The 15,043-nt window shown below is 37.2% G+C and overlaps 1 protein-coding gene across 2 annotated transcripts in view; it reads right to left on the reverse strand.

Moving 5' to 3' along the window:
- Positions 1-15,043, reverse strand: part of SUPV3L1 (Suv3 like RNA helicase) — a 20,797-nt gene continuing 5,754 nt past the window's right edge. For both annotated transcript variants that reach the window (XM_054204911.1, XM_054204910.1), the window contains exons 2-15: positions 13,438-13,515; positions 13,057-13,164; positions 11,355-11,469; positions 10,630-10,798; positions 9,028-9,139; positions 8,669-8,746; positions 7,524-7,615; positions 6,397-6,577; positions 5,910-6,003; positions 5,025-5,244; positions 4,587-4,667; positions 2,915-3,091; positions 1,218-1,366; positions 1-819 (exon numbers count right to left, since the gene is read on the reverse strand). In XM_054204911.1, coding sequence (XP_054060886.1) covers positions 324-819; positions 1,218-1,366; positions 2,915-3,091; positions 4,587-4,667; positions 5,025-5,244; positions 5,910-6,003; positions 6,397-6,577; positions 7,524-7,615; positions 8,669-8,746; positions 9,028-9,139; positions 10,630-10,798; positions 11,355-11,469; positions 13,057-13,120 — 2,028 coding nt within the window. In that variant the 5' untranslated portion in view covers positions 13,121-13,164; positions 13,438-13,515 and the 3' untranslated portion in view covers positions 1-323. The remainder of the gene's footprint in view (positions 820-1,217; positions 1,367-2,914; positions 3,092-4,586; positions 4,668-5,024; positions 5,245-5,909; positions 6,004-6,396; positions 6,578-7,523; positions 7,616-8,668; positions 8,747-9,027; positions 9,140-10,629; positions 10,799-11,354; positions 11,470-13,056; positions 13,165-13,437; positions 13,516-15,043) is intronic.

A 15,043-nucleotide genomic window follows, 5' to 3' on the forward strand; every position in this document is an offset into this window, starting at 1 on the left:
TTCATTACTAGTGTAATATCTGATGTTTATTAATGACGTGAGGATATCTTGCAAGAAGACATCAAAGTTCAAATTTTCACATAGCAGTAGATCATACACTTAGGCTGAACACCATGATTGATAAAGTGTACAGCTGACTAGTAAAAGCAAACTTAGAGCCTCTGAGCTTTTAAGAGTCCATTTCTCTGAGTGCTCCACATAACTGGCCACAGGAGGAGGAAAACATCAGGGAGTTGCAGCAGTGTAAACATGAAATGCCAAAGAAGTTATTAAAATAGTATTTTATTTTATGAATAAAAACTAAACAGAATTAGGACAAAGTCCTATTTTTTCTTTTTCCCCATTTCCTTTGAACTATTCTGATCACCTCTTTTTGAACCAAGGCCATATCTACCATTTCTGTGCTGATCCTGCCACTCACTCTCCAGCTGTCTCAGCATTTCTTGTGTTAGAAGTCCTTCACGCAGCAATCTGTTGGCAAGAGATCCACGTCCATGGCTTTTCAGATCCTCCTGCCTTGTAGCAGATCGATAGGCTTTCAAGTTCTTGGCTCTTCTTTCTCCCAGAACCTCCGCTGTGATAGAGAGTGCCTCTGTGGATTTTGCATCATGACGGTCTAAAACCATCCTGGTATCCCTCTTAGTCCTTGAAAGAGGAAAGTTTTCTGACACAACTGCTGCTGTGCCAGGAGCAGCTGCAGATTGCGAGGTTCGGATCAGCTTCGTGATGTTGCAGACACCAATTTGTATAATGTCATCTAGTTTTTTCTGAATATCCCTTACAAGGACAGCATCAGGGAACATATCCATGAAGCGGTAACTGAAGAGAGGCAAAACAATACACAGTTAAACCTTTCCACTAAAGGAGAGATGACTAGACAGAAATGAGATACATACTATGTAAAGTTAAAAAAAAAAAAATAAATTACGTGTTGCATGGGAAGGCCACTGTATTTTAAGTGGCATTTCAGCTGCTCCAGTCCAGGATCACCTTGTTTCTAACTTTCTCTGTCAGTCACAAACCATTCTCTGCAGAACCCGCGACTTGCTCCCACAACATAGCTACATTTGCATTTGTCAAGATCCTCTAAAGGGCCAAAGGAGCCCATACTGCACCACATACACACGGGCTTGAAGACACTGCTTTTCTAGGACTGTAAGTCATAAGTGTTAGGAAAAAGTAAAAATAAAAATAATTTTTAAGCACAAAGACAATACCTTAACCACAGATAGAGGTCAAAAACATCATGAACAGCTTCAAGGTGTACAAGCTCTTTGATGTTCTTTGGAGCGGCTAACGGCCATTTGGTGTGCCGACAGAGCCAGTCAAACGTCAGAGGCTCATTTCTACTGAACTGTCTTGCAAACTGAAAAACAAGCAGATTCAGTGAAGTCTTCAGCCAGGAAAGAAGAAATCCCAAATGAGTTAAGTTCCCTTGAGTTAGCATACATAGAAAAAAATACTTCAGAAAATACTTGCTTTGTTTTACACAGCCCAAATGCCACACATTCTTTTACTTAATTACTCAACACAGGAGTCACCTCTCCTTTCCAAGGCCTCATTAACACAATTTGTCCACAGCCCATGCACAGTTAATCAACAAAAGTATAGAGCTATTCAGAAAAGCATAGCACTGCAGGCATAGGACTACATCTAGCAAAGCAGACAGACTTTGTCTTTTTTATTTCTCCTGCTCCTATTCTGTTAATTATCTTGTTTCACAATCTCCAGGATTGAGAAAACGTTAAATGTGTTCCCTGATTTAGGAAACATGCTATTCGCCACCCAAACAGATTAATCTGCACTAGAAATCAGCCCTTCTCAAACCTAGACATCTCAGCTCTTTTACTAACATATAAACCAGCCAAATAAGATTTACATTTAAAATCTTCAGGAGCACTGATGACTTGGAATAACTGCTTCCTAACTGGCTGATACTAGAAGGGTTCTTTTTTTTTGCCAAGGAATGGGGCTTAAATTCACACAAGCATTCACGAGAGTCTACCTCCCTCTGACATGACATTATGCCCCTCTGCACCTTCATTACTTGGGGATCTGAGCACTCAGCATTTTCTTAATGAGGCACTTTTTTATTTTTAACTCTTTAAAATCAATCACTCAATTTTTAAAGAATTATTAGCTGTTTCATAAAGCACAGGTGTAATATCTGTGACATGAGGGCATCACTTCAGTTTCATTATTACACTATTTTATTAAATATGTTTAATGCCGTGTCTGAAAGGGGACAAAGGCAATACTGTCTAACAAAGTAACAGTCCCAAACAAAATTACTAATCCCGAAAAACTGAAATCAGCTGACTACAAATTCCTCAAAATAATCACTCCAGAGGCACAATGTAAAACAGTTCATCCGGGCCTGAAAAGTGAAATGATGTATTTCTGAGAGCAACTTGTAGCACTGTATTTTCTGGGCTTTTAATTCTATTTAACTGCATTATAACATCAGCAATCACACTTAATCCCACATTCTTTTCTTTTGGTGACAAACTAACACCTTGAAGCAGTGGTATCTTAGTTCCTAAGGACTACTTTTAGACACACTATAGTGCAAAGCTTAGCAGTGCACAAGTGACTACATAACACAACTCTGATCTCTCCCAGTTCAAAGATCACCTGCAAAGCAAGCAGTAGGATTCTCCAAGGCAAACAGCAGAAAAGCTATTCTAACTTACATCACAAAATGAGAATCGGTTCTTAGAAGTTAAAAGTTTTGCCCAATAAACTCCTAAAGAATGCAATTCTAAAAAAAAAATAAATACATATCCAGCTATTTTATATGATGTAATGATAAAACCCACAATAAATATAGCAGCTAGATAGTCTCAATGCACCAAGACGCACTTGCTCCGATATAAATAACACATTTTTTGGAGGGGAAAAAAAAAAAGCTGACCTTCAACAATGTGGTACACACAAAAGGCTCTTTTCTGTTCAAGGGTGCAGTGCAGAAGACATAACGTGATCGCAGATTTAGTGGAATGTGCTGAATCATATCTGCTAGAAATTTAAAGTCATCAATATTGCAGACAAAGTAAAGCCCATCGACTTGTGAGAGACTCACAAAAATATCCTGTGAAAATATAACCAGATGAAGGAGGATGTTATTACAGGAGAGGGTTGCTAAACTTTTTTTTATCAAACCAAAAAATGATTTAGTGTTTGAAAGGCTAGTTATACTGAAAGAACAGTTAGAAATATCAAATTTGACCACAGATAAAAAAGGGGGCAGGGGAGTTCCCTCTACTCTTTTAACAGGATTTTCATTAAATTGTCTCACACAGGATCAGAGGAGAAGACAGAACACACTATGCTTTATTTAAGCATTGTCAATTAGTCTCTTAAGTAACAAATACAGTGTTCTGGAAGCGCACAGTTTAGTTACAAAGAACACCATCAGAGGAACCAGTTATTACTATGTTTAGAACTTCTTACAGGTTTGTCACTTAGCATGACCCAAAAAGCTAACTTTACAGCACAAAATTCAATGATTGAGGTATTTTTAGCCCAATGTCAGGAACAGATCTATTTTAGGAAGAAAGAAATCACAAGATAAATACAGTATTACAATAGAGGAGTTCAAAGAATACCTGAAACACATCCAAGGCAAGAGATGCCACTGCACATTGCAGGGGGAATTTTTATGGGCCCCCAAAATTATTTCTCTAATGTAAATCTTTGAAAGATTTTTTAAAAGATCTTCAAAGAAACACTGAGCTTCTTTATTAAGTATGTGACTAAATACTTAAGAGATCAATAACAACATCAGGATTTTTATCTTAATACTTCTACGCTAGACCAGAAATTCTCAATAGTAAAATTTTAAAGGTGTGCTGTTACCCTACGAGCCTAAGTCTTCCAGGAGGTCTCCAACTATAATCTTTTACCTTGAGGTTAGAAATCATACACTTTGCTACATGACAGCACATCAGCAGAGAACAATAATACCCATTCAAATCCAAGAAAGCTGCTAAGACTTTCTCAGTGTACTGAAAACTGTGACACTAGTTTTCAAACACAACATTGGAAGCTTAATTCCTACTTTAAAAGGTTTAGGCACTTCCAAAAATTCTACTATCCAGCTAATGATAAGATCAAGTAGTTCCCACAAAATCTGTTTTCTCAGAGTTAAGCAGAAACTCTTTTACCATAAAGTCCACAGAACCAGGAAAAAAAATCAGGTAGCTCTCAGATGTACAGAAATCTGACATGACGAGCCCAGTTTCCCAGGAATCTTCACATAAATTTATCAAAATTTCAATCTCTAATATTTTCAGCCTCAGACCAAAAAGTCTACATTTAAAATACAGGAAAGGTGAAATGAAAAGGTTTGGTTGTTGCCCTCTCTTCAACTCGGGTAAACATATTCACACACATAAACAGCTTTCAAGTTAATTATAACAAAGAAAAGTTAAGCATTCTAAATGTGGTAGAGAGAAGAATCCAACTGATAAAAGCTATGCACAAGGCTGTTTGTCAGGTTCACGAAATGCACATTCATACAAAAGCAGTGACCATAAGCAATGCTTAATTTTTAAAGCAGAAGCTAATATTTTGATCATTCTTACAATTAGATTGGATAGAGTGGCATCAGGGAGATGATAAGCAAACATTTCTATCTGCTCAGGAGTAGGATGCAGGCCAGCTGCCTAAAGGGAAAACAAAGAAAGAAATGTCCATTAATCCTTAATATTGTTCTTAAGTTAATGCATCAGAAACAAAATCTAGAAAGACAAAATGCAAGAAAACAAAGCACCACACAGAGTCCAGTTTATTTAGCACGCTTTTCTGGAACTCGAGAACTTTCGCGTCTGAGCTTTTAATTCTTAAAAGAGCGCCTTCAAATGGGACATACATTCAAAGTCACTCTGGCATGACACAATCCATTTTTATGTTTTAACTTGTTTTAACTTGTAAACAGACACAAGAAAAAAATAATTTAGCATCAGAACACAGTAAAACAGCTCCAGAGTACACCTGTACAAACTGAATACTGAGCCTCTCACCTTCACAGGGCGCACAGGCTCACTTAAAATCTCCTTCAGCTGCACGAGGTCATCACGATGCATTGTAGTGACTTCACCTTGTTTGAAGGATGAGCCATAACGCCCCGCTCTGCCTGCAATTTGTAGAGCCTGAGAGGTTGTAATGGAGTCTATTTCCTTTTCTCCTTTCTCATTGATAGTTGGCTTTACAATAGAGTTAAAAATTATTCTTTTTATACACCTGAAACATTTGAAGAAAAAACAGAGAAGAATTCTGAAAATTGTTTCCAATATACAACCTACTACAGAAGAATGAAAGCTTTTTTTTTTTTTTGAGCTTTTTTCTCTCTGTAAATTCAGGGACCACAGATACTACTTATGGACACAGCATATTCAAAAGGGCAGCATAAGACTGGTTACTTGCAGGGGAATCACCATCCCTACACACATCAATCATGTTCTAACAGGGTCACAATCCATTCGTCGTCATCATCTGCTTCAGTAGTTTATAGCAATGTGACTGCATTACTTTCAGCAACAAAACACATCTGAAACTGGATTGAACTTGATCTACATTTCAGAAATGCAAGAGACTGATACTCTTGACAACCTAGCATATCTGACTCCAGTGAATCAAAAGGATCTTAACAATGCCTACTATCACACAGGATTAGGCCAAGTGAGCTATTAAATTCTTAGAATCGGTTTCAAAATTCATCAAACCGACTCCTATTTCAGAATTAAAATGTATGTACTGTGTTATCTAGACAAATCTATATCTAGACAAATCAGTCAAACTGGGAAGAAACAAGTGAGGAAATTAATGCAGGTATCACACCCAAAAAAACCCAAAACAAAACAAAAAAAGCCCCACACCCCATACCATAACCTGCTCCAAGTACTTACAAATTGAGTCCCATTCCAATTGCATCTGTAGCAACTAAAATTTTGCATGGATCATCAGGATCATTGAATTTCTTTGCCTGTTCAAGCTTTGTTCCTAAAACAGAATGACAAAACACTTCACATAGCAAACTTTTCTTACAAAACAAAGACTATATATCACTAAGGCAAATCCCTTTATAATAGGTCAAAAAAAAAAAAAAAAAAGGTATTTGGCCGTTGTTGGAGGAAGGGATCAGGAGGGATTTAAGTCATTCCCAGAGCTGTGCAGAGACCTCACTTAATTACATCTATCTGAAGATTAATAATAAATACATAATAAAGGTCTAATCTCAAAATTAAAACACCAGCCAACGAAAGTTGGTTAATTTCTCTAACTATATAGAGATGCAAAACTAGGAAAACTTGTACTACTTCATTTTAAAAGTTTTTCTAAGAAAGCAGCAAGAAGCAGAACATTCCCTTAAAAATAAAAGGAAGAGTGCTTTACCTGGTGGCAGACTGCCATATATGACAGCACATTCTAATCCTCTGGCTTCAATCTGTCGACTGACAGAATAAATGTCATTCTTACTGAAACAGACAATGCAGTCCCCAGGCTGGAGGTTATCTAAAGATTCTAAGGCATCATCCAGTACAGTAAGAGGAGTGAGTCTCTTGTAGTTTCGGACCTAGAATCAAAGGAGATGTCAAAAACAATGTTTTTAAATGAAAAATTCCTGTGGAATATCGCCCAGCTTGGTTATTATCACAATCGACTGTAACACTGAGGAACCTCTCACAGTCCTGAAGGGACAATTACCGGGGAGAAGGCGACATACACCTTACGCACTTGCATACTTGCAGCACTTCCCAAGCTGATAACTACACAGCCGTTTCAAGAAACAGAAGAACTATGTATTCTTACATGTAAACTCGATTCAAGAAAAAGCATACAGGCTATGCAGCAACTCTATCAAGAAATGAGAGTCTGTCTTCATTCAATCATCCGAATACTGTAACTGGTCCCCTTTCAGAATTACAGGCCCCCCACCATGCACAGATATATAAAGCTACAGCTAATTCACCAGGAAATCATGCAGGCTTGACTTTCTTCGGCCCAAATGTTATGTTTTTAAATACTCTTCACAAACAAATCTTCCCAAGAAAAAAAAAAAAAAGAATTTATGACAGAAAAGTTGGGTTTCAGAGATCTTTCAATCACTTTCTTCTGGAGGTCTTAGCTCTTAACTCCTTTCTTCCTCATATGGAGAATAACTATCAACAGATCTGGTAACCTCAGCAAACTTGAGGGCACCATGCACTCCAGGACGAACAGAACTGTAAAGAGAGCCTCTAAACAGCTGTAGCATTCCCTGAGGGGAACTCAAAGCACTTACATTCTTTAAGTAAAACAATACCACCATTTAAAAAAAAAAAAAAAAAAACAAAACAAAAAAAACCCACAACTTTGCAACATTTCCTTTGGTTTACAGGAATTGAGAAACACTTTAATAAGAACTCCTGCAAGAATAACTTTGATCAGTGATACTCCCAAAACCACCTAAATTTTAGCCTGTTTTCCACCAAAGAGAACCTGATGTTCTATCTGCAACTTTACAGAATTAAAAAGCTTACTTCAACTTCCTCCCCTGTAGTGTACATGAGTTCTGTCACCAAGTCAATAGCAGCAGCTTCTCCACAAACGTGGATTTCTTCCGCACAGAGTCCTAAACAAGATCCAATGAAATAAAATGCAAAATATTACATACTTACAGACAACAGTAGCTTTAGCTGACTTTTAAGTTAGCCAAAAATTCCATTTGGCTTGCTAAACTTATCAGTGAGTATATTTCACCTCCTTCAACATCCCAAATTAGTACCTAACCCCTCTCCCATAATACACTACTTCCTTAGAGCTGTTCTTTATCTCCTATCAGCAAGTGATGCTTGGAAATCCATGAGTACGATAGTCAAAGCAGCTAATACTTTGTTGCACCCTCTCAGCCAAAACAAGAGGTACTCTTAACCACTGAGCAAATGGAGCAAAGCTTTGAGTATGTTTTATTTACTACTTATGCTTTATTAACTCCCAAATCATAGCAGAACTGAAGAGCTTTGTTTTCTGCATGACCGTCTAAAATTATGAATATGTCTCTAATGCAGGCAGAACAGAAAAAGGGAAAAAATAGTCCGAGAAGTGTGACAAATCATCCTGTTAAACTTAGCATCAAAAGTAGTGAAGGGAAGGGGAGGGGGGGAAATCAGATTCCAAACTTCTGTTCAAAATCTGAGGAAAAATGAGTTTCAAAAATTCTAAAATTATCTAAAGAAGCAATCTTCTAAGAACTTAATAGATCAATGCAGCTCTATAAATAAGCCATTTGAATTTAACACTATAAAATACTTAATGTTTGCCATGTTGCCATACATTTAACAGTACTTCTTCATAAAGAAATCTCTGAAAAATTGTGGTAATTGAACAAAAAAAGCATACTTCTAGAAAATAATCAATATAAATGGACAGCATGGTGTAACAACACAAAGACTCTGTATTATCCAAGGAAGCAAAACTAAGAGCCATCTGTATAACTTAAAAAATAAAATTTTTAAGAAACATTCAGTAAGTAAAACTTGCTGTGAGAAGACATATGAAGAAAAAATACTTCTATTTTGCATCACATATTGTAACTAGTTATGAATATACTGACTGATAAGCTTGAATTTAATGTGCCATTTATAGTCACGTTAGACTAGTTCATTGTCAACACAAACAAGCTTACCTAGAAGGGCTCTTGTCCAAGCCCACCCTCTGGCAGGATCTCGGATCATCTGAATTTCATCAATCACAGCAACTTCATCTTAAAACAAAAAAGAAAAATATGATGTTCCAAGGAGGAGCATCTAGAACAGCAATACAACACAGGAAGAACTTGAAGACTTTCTAAAAAAAGTTGCTCAAATCAAGTTAATCCTCTACCATCAAAAAGCTATTCTGAGATGATCCATGTTTTATTAACTGCTCTTAGTTCAGAAATTTTTCAAATAAAAGTGAAAAGGAATAGCTCAGCTACTTCAGAGTACAAGCAATAATACACATAAAGATACCACAGATATGACTGAAACAATTATGTATACATACAAGGCGTATTAGTGCTGCACATTTCAATGGTACAAGCAATATGAGGAGCTTGTCTGGCATCTTCATTGGCATACACACGCTCTTCTCCTGTCACCAAGTCACATGGCACATTCTAAAGAATTCAGAAAACTCACGTTAAGTTTCTTTAATATAATAGAATCTCCTTTCCAAAGGGGGGGTGGGGGGGGGTGGGGGAATCAGTTGATTACAGTATTTTCTAAGACAGTATAATGGAAGCTATCCAGAAAATAACTACCCAGCCTTTGGAGACTTGTGCCCTGTATTTAAGTCCTATCAAACTGAAGAGGTAGTATCTGTAATTAGATGCTCTCCCCTACTCCTGTAGGAGATTACATCTTCCTCTGCACATTTCAGAGCTGTCACACGTGCAACAAAAGAACTGTCAGAACAGCTGTAGTACAAGGGGCTCATAAAGCAAGGCCCAGCAGTGAAGGAGCCTTGTGAGCTCCAGCCTCCTCCAGTTCACTTGGTGATTGCCCTGTTGGGTGTCTCACCTGCTGCCTTATACTCACACAGCAAGAATTCATGAGGACTAGCTGTGAGAGACAGCAGGGGCCACCACCCTCTGTCAGCTCTACACTCGCTGACTCTCAGGCAGATGGCTGCTCCTTCCATGTCTACAGCCACCTGCAGCACCACGCAGGAAGCCCAGTTCAAGCCTCAAGGGCTATACATGATCCGTGAGCTGCCAAGTGAAAAGCCCTCACGCACACTAAACACATGGGAAAAAAGTGCAGTAACTAACAAGGAACATCACTACATGGCATCCACATTCACTATGCACTACACATTACAGATATCTCCTAGGACAAGCCAATCTTTCTTACGTGTTGTTTTGATAAACCACTAATAGGAATAACAAATTTTAAATCATAGACTTATCAAAAAATGATAAAATCATAATATTATTTGGTAGACCCTACTGTACATACACACTATACTGCATTAACAAGTGATGTGTTATTGTAACATTCAGAACTGGTGTGATTCTGTGCAGCTGGAAACACAATTGGTGAGGAGCCTTCAAAAAGATGCTGGAAGCAATAAAAAAAAAGTACTTATGAAAGCTTCCTCCAGGGACCTGATATAGGGCACTGCTCTTCAACTCAACACATCTGAAGCTACAGAACTTTTTCTTAGGTGGTTGAGTGAAATATATTTAAACATTGATGCAGAAGGTTGACGGAAATTAAGCAAGGGTAAATTCTTGCATACAAGCTTAAGTAAAGGTCATGGTCAAAAGAAGCCATGGTTTCCACGCTGAAAATGCTGACAGTAGAACCTATATAAACCCACGGAGGGAAAAATTACAGGAAAATAGAAGCAGGTTACACGGATGATTGCACAACACGTGCTTTGGGGAAAGTGACGTTCCATTTAGGGCAATGATGTTCATTCTGCTTGCCTAAAGCGGAAATGCACAAGTGGTATTCACATGAGCTGATGCTACTGCAAAGCAAAGGCACCATTCAAGCACAACTGCTTCATGGACTCCCTTAAGCAACTACAGTACTTTACAAACATGCATTCATAAGACTGTTCCTGTACTAAGGATGCAGGTAAGTAATATAACATACTGACAGCATCATTACTCTTTTGGAAGATCTCATGAGCCAGAAGCTTTAGTGGACCGCAGTATATTCCAGATTTTGCTGACAAAAATCTCTGGATGGCATGGTAAGTTTTTCCACTGTTTGTAGGACCGGCATGGAATATTATCTTTCTCTGAATAGCCCTGGCATCTGGATACCTAAAACATACACAATAAAGCAGATTTGTTGAACATTTACCTTGTGTTCTGGATACTGATTCAGGGGAAATTGCAAATTAGCTTAAGCATTTACTTACTAATAGACTTTTTAATGTATCTTGAAAGCAGAAAGACCAAGTTCTTAAATAAAGACAGTATAAAGAGGCTACTAGGTCTTATGCATTCTTCTAAATCATACAAAGCTTTCAAAGACTTAGAGTGGAATTCACACACTGTGTTCAAAATAATTCTCATTATTGTGGTCTCTCTCCTTGAGAATATTAACATTTTAATGTTCTGGTGCACTACCTCCCAGATACTGCCAGAAGACAGCTTTCTGCAAAGGCAATACCAACTCAGCAACTTTCATAGCTTATTTTCCTTTTAACTGATTGCAATATATCTTGTAACAAAGATAATTCCTGACACAAATTATTGTAAAAACAGAGAAATGGAATGGAAAATATAGAGCAACTATACATCATAAAGCTTAAGTCCACAGACTATGAAATTCTATGATACTAAGAAAACACTACGACCACTTAAACACACTGACCAGTTGGGTGGCAATCTTAAATCACTGATCTTGCGCAGATCATCCATACAGTCCAGCATCGGAAAGATCTGCTTTGCATGCCTCAAGAAAAATGGAAAGAGATCATCCACGTGACCTAGAAGACAAACCCTTTTAAGAAAGTCTGCTAGCTTCTCTGAAGGTGCGTATCATATGTAATTCTTTCAACTTCTGGCTCTCTACAAAATTCAATAATTCTCTCAATGGCAGAAAGATAAACTAACATGAGTACATGGACTCATTAAGCAATGTAATGCAAATATAATATCATGGGAAAAAAAATCTCATTTAAGTATATTCACTCTGGCTAGCCTACACATCTAGAGAAATTCTAAATAAAATGAGAAGCTATGGAAAAGCTAGTTGAGAAATAGCTTTTCTGTCCTAAGAAGATTTTAGTCTTTTCCTCCTAAATTCATGTGCTGCCTTGGAATAAAATAAAATAAAAGCTTCTAAAATGTTTTTATGAATAAACAGAGAAAAAGAAAATAGTTTGTAACTTCCCTAAGCTACTAGGACTTGGGATATTGGTTCAAAATTGTGAGTCTACAATCCTTAGGTGAGAAAACAAAAATAGAAAAAAAAAAATCAACTCAGAAGAAACACCCAGGTTCACTCTTCTGAATGTTTGCAGGGTAGACACGTGGTCTTAAAGGTCTCATTTCAGGTCACAATCCAATCATCCAAATCTTACAGAATTTCAAAGAACTATCTGGATCTAAAAAACTGTTATTATAAAACACGTACAAACCAAAAAAAAGTGCAACGTTTGGGGGTTTTTATTTTAAATTGAGAATTAGTAATCAATGAATCAAAATCATTGTGAAGAATTTAAAAAACTTAAAAACTGTAGTATTTTTAATTATCATCTTTGGACAAGCAAAACTCAACTAAAAAATTTCAAAACTGCCACAATAAACAGCCCTTTACAGTCCTATATATGTGAGCTTTGAGGCATACATAAACAATGCTCATGTATATGTAAATAAGGAGTGGAAGTGAGGAAATCACATGGAAGATTTTATGCACAACTAATATAAAAGGTTGTTTAAATTTCCTAAGAAGGTAAACATTTAAAATCTACACATTTATATTTTAAGACTAAACTAATGGCCACTCTAACCTTTAAATTACTATCATTAAAAACACATATAACTATGCCCCAAAATCCTGAAGCTCAAACTCTGAGGAAGGCTGTTTCTGCTGTTACCAGCTAGCATCACCTCTTGGTTAATAGCCACTAATTACAAAACACGATGCAGTAAGCAAGCAAACAACACTCATTTCTATTAGTGTCACACAGAAACAGAGCACAGTCACAGAGCTGCATTCCCAAGTACTTAAAGCCACCTGGCCAGGAGAAAGCTGTCAAAGTGCCCCCTAGTGACTACTGAATTTTTAAGAGAGGAATAAACTGAACAGTACTATTATAATTTCAGCAATGACTAGATGCTATAAAACAACAGGCTGCTTCTTGCTAAGACCTGCACCTCTTCTGTTTCCACTGCAGAAAACTTAAGGACAAAACACTCCATAGGATGGGCACAGAGGTTTCTGAAGGAGAAGTACTGACTTTTAACTTCTACAGCATAGTAGGGGGATTCACAGGTACGCAGGTAAGCATACAGGCCAAAAACAAGAAAAAAAATGCATATTTTATTTTACAAGCACTCCAGATACTTGCCTGCGCCACAGCATATATCATTGAGAATAATATGCAAATCAGCACTCACAGAACTGGATTCCATGATATACTTCCTAAAGCTTATAAATGCTTGGTGAAACAGGCGAGCTGCAAAAAAAAGGAACAAAGTGAATGCCACTGGGATCATAAAACCATATTTGTAAACACCCAATAAACCACTGAAGTGGCCCATTAAAAACCTGTTCCTTAACATGAAATATTAAAAGTAAATATAAAGGTTATTTGAATCGAGTGACAGAGACAACCTAAACAAGCAGTGTCATGAGACCCTGCATCAGATGTACCTAATTTCACATTCCAAATAAAAACAGATTTCACATTTTAAAAAAAAATAAAAAATAACTTTGAACATTTTCTTACCATCTAATCCATTTTCTGCTCCTAGTCTTTGGATTTCTTTTCTTTTGTAGAACTTATTTAAGTTTTTTAGAACTTCACCTGCAGAAAGAGAGTAACATTTTTTTAGTTTGCTCAAAATTAAATCAGTTCTGCTGACCCAAAGATAGATCACAGCTCCTAGTCTCATTACTTTGGAGAGAGGGAGTCTTTGCCATGCTGAATAGACTCAAATGATTTCTCCCTAAATTAAACACAATTCATGATTGAGCCTATTGTGGAAAAGAACAATCTTCAACAGCCACAGAGTAAGAACTGCCATGAAGATGACATCAGTATTTGAGAGATGCTCTCCCTAGTACTTAATAGGAAAACACAAAAGTGGGAACCTGCAGCCAACATGTTATGGAACAAAATAATTAAGGTTTTGGGGTGTTTTTTGTTTGCTTTTTATCAGCACCTATCAGGAAACAGCAAGTTTTAATGTGAAAAGTTAATCTGCTTAAGCCACTTAGTAACTGCTTTTACTAAACATTCTGAGAGACTTCACACTGCTTCCAAGACACACACTCTCCAGGAAGATTAGGGAAACCAAATGCAGTATTATTCCTATTTCTCAGATTAAGTAAAGGAGGAGAGCACAGAACTTAACAGACTTTCTTCATATATACCACAAATTACTTAGTTTATACAAAATCTCTTATTATAGAGTTATTAATAAACGCATGCCCTCCCCTGAAAGGCAAGTTCAGAGTTGCAAAATAAACTGTATTTACTAATGTACACTCTGAATTTAGTTTATTAAATGTTAATCACAATGGCAAAATTGTGTCCCCTCCCCATCTATAGCACACATGTCTGTGACATCAGAAATTCCCACCAACCTAGCAAATATCATAAGCATCTATCCATAAACTTATGTTACTGTGAAAATTCAAGTCTACAAACTCTGTATTATAAAATGCTAGGACTCACGCATAAGGCAGCATACCACTGGTCTGCCAGCACAAGTGACTGAACACAACACTGCCAAGCTCTCTGCAATTAACTTTGTAACTCTTTGAAGTCTCTGCCACAACATAGACAGCTTCCCCTGAGATCAACCTTGACGCTCTTTCTAAAAAACTACACTCTAGAACAGAGATAACCCACTTTGCATAATGAAAATCATCAGGTGACAAGAATAAGGAAAAAAATTCAACTGCAGGCAAATCCAGAAGCACAAGAGCAGTGGCTACATCCCATACCTTGCGCATCATTACAGTAGTCTATTGACAGATTAAATTACAGTCTGAAATGCTCACAAAGGTAACTAAGCGAGATTGTCAACAGGCTTACATTTACTACACAGTGTCATCAGAAAACATTTAAGGGCCCAGAAATCAAAGACAGCTGGGAAAACACTACACTAAAAGAAAGCACAGGACTAAATTCTCTTCAAAGCCTCCATAAGAAGTTATAACAGTTAACAAATCATCAGCCATGTAGCTAAATTCACACCCTACTGGCCTTGCTACAAGATGAAAAGGTCAATGCCAGAACATTTGTTACTATCCACACCAACGTGACATTGGGACCATGGCAGCCCTCAACAACCAAGGTCACGATCCTTCCTAAGCACAAAAATTTG

This window comes from Rissa tridactyla, chromosome 6 (genome assembly GCF_028500815.1).
Source record: "Rissa tridactyla isolate bRisTri1 chromosome 6, bRisTri1.patW.cur.20221130, whole genome shotgun sequence".
Taxonomy (NCBI): Eukaryota; Metazoa; Chordata; class Aves; order Charadriiformes; family Laridae; genus Rissa; species Rissa tridactyla.